A 5222-nucleotide genomic window follows, 5' to 3' on the forward strand; every position below is an offset into this window, starting at 1 on the left:
AGCCGTCATTGTTGTTTGGCGGGTCCGGGCTGGGGATTCGAACCCGCCACCTTAGGTGTACGTGGCTGGCGCCTTAGCCGCTTGAACCACAGTCGCCAAGCCGAGAGTGGCTATTTTTAGAGACAGAGTCTCACTCTGGCTCAGGCTGGTTTCAAACCTGTGAGCTGAGGCAATCCATCCTCTTCGGCCCTGCAGAGTTCTAGGATTATAGGTGTGAGCCACCGCACCTGGCCTAATTCACATTTCTTGAGGCTGCAATAGGGAGAATTGGAAAGCCACAACCAGGGAAGAAGGGCGGCACAGTGGTAATACCAGTAGGCTCTCAGTAGGATAGATCTGGGTTTCAGTCCTAACTTTACTTCTCACTGTCTTGATTATAGTCAGCAAGTGGCAGTATCATGCTGCCTTTCTGTGGAGTGGGGGTGATGCTAACCAAAGTTAACACTAACACGTGAAATTGTCTCTATTTGACCACTAAGAGCTACTTAAGACCAGGGGCAGTAGCTCTCACCTGCAATCCTAGAACTCTAGGAGGCTAACGCAGGATTGCTTGAGCTCAGGAGTTCAAGACCAGCCTGAGCCAAGAGCAAGACCCTGACTTTCCCATAAATTAGCCAGGCATGGGGCCTATAGTCTCAGGAGTAGGTAGGAATATCTTTTGAGCCCAGGAGTTTGAGGTTGCAGTGAACTGTAATAAGGCCACAGCACTCTACCCAGGGTGACAGTGAGAATATCGCAAAACAAACAACAAATAAACTACTTACAGTAGTTTACATACCGAAAGGTATAATTCTCCTTTCATTGTAGAACTTTATGACATTAAATAAATAACTACTACATGTAATATGGTTCGAAAATACAGATCATACATACAAAATGAAAACTGTTTTCATTGTCTAATCCTTTTTGATCTACAAGTAACAGCAATTTCACAGGATTCAACTTAGTCTCAGCCACCATTCTAAAGTCTTCTGTGTGTTAAATGCGCCTAAATTTTTCAACAATCCCAGGAGGTAGGTGCAATCACTACTAGTAATTCTCATAAACAACAGCAAAACGATCTGGAGAAGTGCCGTTTACTTGAAGAGACCTCCAAAGTGTTTTAAGTTTGGTTAACACAAGCGGTCAGTATTTATAATTGCTTCAGTGCCAAACAGGAATATCCGCAGGTGTCTGAAAGGCGGTCCCCTGGGGCGCCACACTACGTGCGTACTAGGTCAGCAGGGCAGTTCCTTATTGGACCAGAGAGGGACCAAACTCCGGCGTCCCAGTACCAGCCTCTACGCGACTAGGTTACGGCGCACCAAGTTCCGCCACGTCAACCAGTCTTGCTAGAGTAGGTGTAGCCCTATGAACAAAAGGATTCGGAGTGACTGCCGATATAGCCACTCAACACCGAGCTCAGGCCGGCTCGTCCTTTTAGAACGGAACTTCCAATTGGTGGAGTCTACCTGAAGGAGGTGGGACGGAGCGGGAAAGTACTGCCTCCCTTGATGTTCTCAGCCAATTGCGGCGCCTGGGTGGCAGCCGCTTATTAGGTTGTACTGCAAGTAGTGGGTCAGGGATTCTGAGGGCGGAGTCAGGGGGAGCTGGGGGGACCGAGAAGACTGTGACAGCCACGCGCGCGTGTGCGCGCCTGGCTGCTACGCGGCCCCGCGTCTGCTGTCGGCCGCTGAGAGGCGCTCGGGGACTGGCCACTGCCGTCTAGGATTCCCGTCCCGGGGCGTCCCAGCGTCCCCGGCCATAGTCCTGTAGCCCCAGGTTGCGTCCGCCCCGTCAGTCCCAGCTCGCGTCCTCTCTCAGTGACCGTCAAGGCCTGCCTTCCTACTTCACATTCCGTCTGGGGCAGGGTCCTTGCGGCCCATGCTGGCTGCTGGAGACCAGCGCAGCCCAGACCGCTCTCAGGCCGGCCAGCCGGCTACCATGGTGGCCCTGAGGCCTGAGCGGCTCCTCCAGGGGGGCTAACAAGCCCAGAGGGGAGGCCTTGGGGCGCGAGGGTCCCGGGCCTGAGCCCCGCGCCATGGCCGGGGCCATCGCTTCCCGCATGAGCTTCAGCTCTCTCAAAAGAAAGCAGCCCAAGACGTTCACCGTGCGGATCATCACTATGGACGCCGAGATGGAGTTCAATTGCGAGGTAACCGGCCGATAGCCCCGACGGGCTACGGCGAGAAGCCTGGCGGAATCCCCGCTGTGGGCCCTGGCGCGCGACTGACACGGACCAGGGCGTCCTCGTCCCGGTGACGGTAGAGATGGAAGCTCGAAGGATTCACTTTATTTTATCTTCAGGGCATAGATAGAGACGGGCAGAACTGCAAAGGGCCATTTAGGCCCAAATCTTCATGTTAAAAATTACTGCTATTTTCCTAGGGCTTTTGGGTTTAGCATTTCCTGAAGGCTGTTTTCATTCATTGTTATTGGAAAGGGCTGGAAGCTTCCCTAGTAGCAAATTTTGGATTTCAGTGTCAAGCTTAAGCTAGTCTTATTAAGTGTGGCTTAACTTTAGAGGAGGTTTGTTTGATTGTTTTACTTCATTAGGTAACATTAGGTAGTCAGGTATTAAAAGTTGCATCTTGGGGGCGGCGCCTGTGACTCGAGGAGTAGGGCGCCGGCCCCTTATACCGGAGGTAGTGGGACATAACCCGGCCCCGGCCCAAAAAACTGCAAAGAAAAAAGTTGCATCTTGGCCAGGCACGGTGGCTCACGCTTTTAATCTCAGCATTCGGAGGCGGGTGGATTGCCTGAGCTCACAGGTTCAAGACCAGACTGAGCCAGAGCGAGACCTCGTTTCTAAAAATAGCTGGGCATTGTGGTGGGCGCCAGTAGTCCCAGCTACTTGGGAGGCTGAGGCAAGAGAATCACTTAAGCCCAGGAGTTTGAGGTTGCTGTGAGCTATGACGTTACAGCACTCAAAGGGGGGTGACCAAGTGAGACTCTGTCTCAAAAAAAGAGTTGCATCTTGTCTGTTGGAAAGCTTATATTTCCCTTTTCCAAAGCTTACATACTCTGAAAAAAGACTGAAGAAAAACGTGGTGATGTCTTAAACTTATGAGGTTTCCAGCATGATGATAACAGGTATCATTTGTTGAGTACTTTCTAAGTGCCAGATATGTGCACATTTAATCCTTACAGAAATTCAGTGAGGCAGGTATCCCAAATCATATATCTAGTAAATGGTGAAATGGGGTTTTGAACTGAGCTTGTAGCCAATACAGTACTGCTTCTCAAGTAATTTAAGTTCTTACTATTTATTAAAGTATAGGCTCGGCGCCTGTGGCTCAAGTGGCTAAGACGCCAGCCACATATACCTAGGGTGGCGAGTTTGAAACCAGCCTGGGACTGCCAGATAACAATGATGGCTGCAACCAAAAAATAGACGGGCGTTGTGGTGGGCGCCTGTAGTCCCAGCTACTTGGGAGGCTGAGGCAGGAGACTTGCTTGAGCCCAGGAATTGGAGGTTGCTGTGAGCTGTGATGCCATGGCACTGTACCCAGGGGGACAGCTTGAGGCTCTGCCTCAAAAAAAAAAAAAGGTATAGTTTGAGGGCAGGGTGCAGTGGCTCATGCCTGTAATCCTAGCACTGTGGGTGGCAGAGGCTGGGGGATTGCTTGAGCTCAGAAGTTCAAGACTGGTCTGGGAGCGCGGCCATTTGGAAATCTATGCCGTAAGCTCCCAGCGGATGAATAAAGCCCTTCCTCTTATAAAAAAAAAAAAAAAAAGACTGGTCTGTACTAAAAATAGAAAAACGAGAAAACGAGGATGGTGCCTCTCAGTGAGTAAGTTGCCGGCCCCATATACCCAGGGTGGCAGGTTCGAACCCGGCCCCTGCCAAAGTGTAACAAAAAATATGTGGGTGTTATGGCAGGTGTCTGTAGTCCCAGCTACTTGGGAGGCTGAGGCAAGAGAATCACCTAAGTTCAAGAACTGGAGGTTGCTGTGATGCCACAGCACTTTACTGAGTGTGACAAAATGAGACTCTGTGTCTAAAAAAAAAAAAATGAAAAACTAGACAGGCATGGTGTCAGGAGCCTGTAGTTCCAGCTATTGGGGAGGCTGAGGCAAGAGGATTGTTCAAGCCCAGGAGTTCTTTTTTTTTTTTTGAGACAGAGCCTCAAGCTGTCACTCTGCGTAGAGTGCTATGGTGTCACAGCTCACAGCAACTTCCAACTCCTGGGCTCAAGTGATTCTCTTGCCTCCGCCTCCCAAGTAGCTGGGACTATAGGCGCCTGCCACAACACCCAGCTATTTTTTGGTTGCAGCTGTCATTGTTGTTTGGTGGGTCCAGGGTGGATTTGAACCTGCCAGCTCAGGTGTATGTGGCTGGTGCCTTGGCTACTTGAGCCACAGGCGCCGAGAGCCAAAGCCCAAGAGTTTGAGGTTGATGTGAGCTATGATGCCATGGCACTCTACCCAGACCGACAGAGGGAAATTCTGTTTTTATTTATTTATTTTTTAACCAAAAAACGAAGACTTTACTGAAGAATAAAACCAAATCATTTTTTTATTTGCCTTTTGTGATAGTTTTATCTGTTTTGGATGTAGGATGCCAAGTAGGTAGTTAAACATTCCTGAATGTGTGTCCAGAAGAGATCAGCATTAACTTGAAGTAAAACACATTGCTCTTTCCCATGCCCATGTGTAGGCATCATCCAAACAGTTAAAAGTTCAAACAAAAATAAGCAGGCAGAAGAAGGCTGGAATTCTCTGCTCATTTGAACCAAGGCATCCATCATCTCCTAAACCTGGACTAAGATTTATACTTTTAGCATTCCTGGTGATGGAAACTCTGTCTTTAAGGGAAAAAAAAGAATAGTTTGTGGGCCAGCAGCATTGGCAGCAGTAACCGAAGTTACAAGTTGGCATACCTTTTCTGTGCAGAGCAATGTAGTAAATGTTTTAGCTTTACAGGCTAGAAGGTCTGTGTTGGAACTACTCAAGTCTTTAGATTTGTGACACAAAAGCAGCCTTAGGCAGTATCAGCTTTCAGCATTACAGTGTGAGGAGCGCCACTGATTTATTTCCCTGTAAAATTAATGAAAATTATTTTAAAAAATGCAACTGTTGGCTGGGCACAGTGGCTCACACCTGTAACCAAGCACTTTAAGAGGCAGGGATATGGCTCGACGCCTATAGCTCAACCGGCTAAGGCGCCAGCCACGTACACCTAAGGTGGCGGGTTCGAATCCCCAGCCACCTCACAGGAAACAGATCCAAGCATTGCTGCA

General features: G+C 49.2%; 1 protein-coding gene across 4 annotated transcripts in view; it reads left to right on the forward strand.

Moving 5' to 3' along the window:
* The first annotated feature begins 1581 nt into the window (after positions 1-1581).
* Positions 1582-5222, forward strand: part of NF2 (neurofibromin 2) — a 112505-nt gene continuing 108864 nt past the window's right edge. For 3 of the 4 annotated variants that reach the window (XM_023513302.1, XM_003789861.3, XM_023513303.1), the window contains exon 1: positions 1582-2134. In XM_023513302.1, coding sequence (XP_023369070.1) covers positions 2021-2134 — 114 coding nt within the window. In that variant the 5' untranslated portion in view covers positions 1582-2020. The remainder of the gene's footprint in view (positions 2135-5222) is intronic. The other variant, XM_003789860.1, reaches the window with a different exon arrangement.

Source organism: Otolemur garnettii, unplaced genomic scaffold (assembly GCF_000181295.1).
Source record: "Otolemur garnettii isolate 467f Iridium unplaced genomic scaffold, OtoGar3 scaffold00038, whole genome shotgun sequence".
Classification (NCBI taxonomy): Eukaryota; Metazoa; Chordata; class Mammalia; order Primates; family Galagidae; genus Otolemur; species Otolemur garnettii.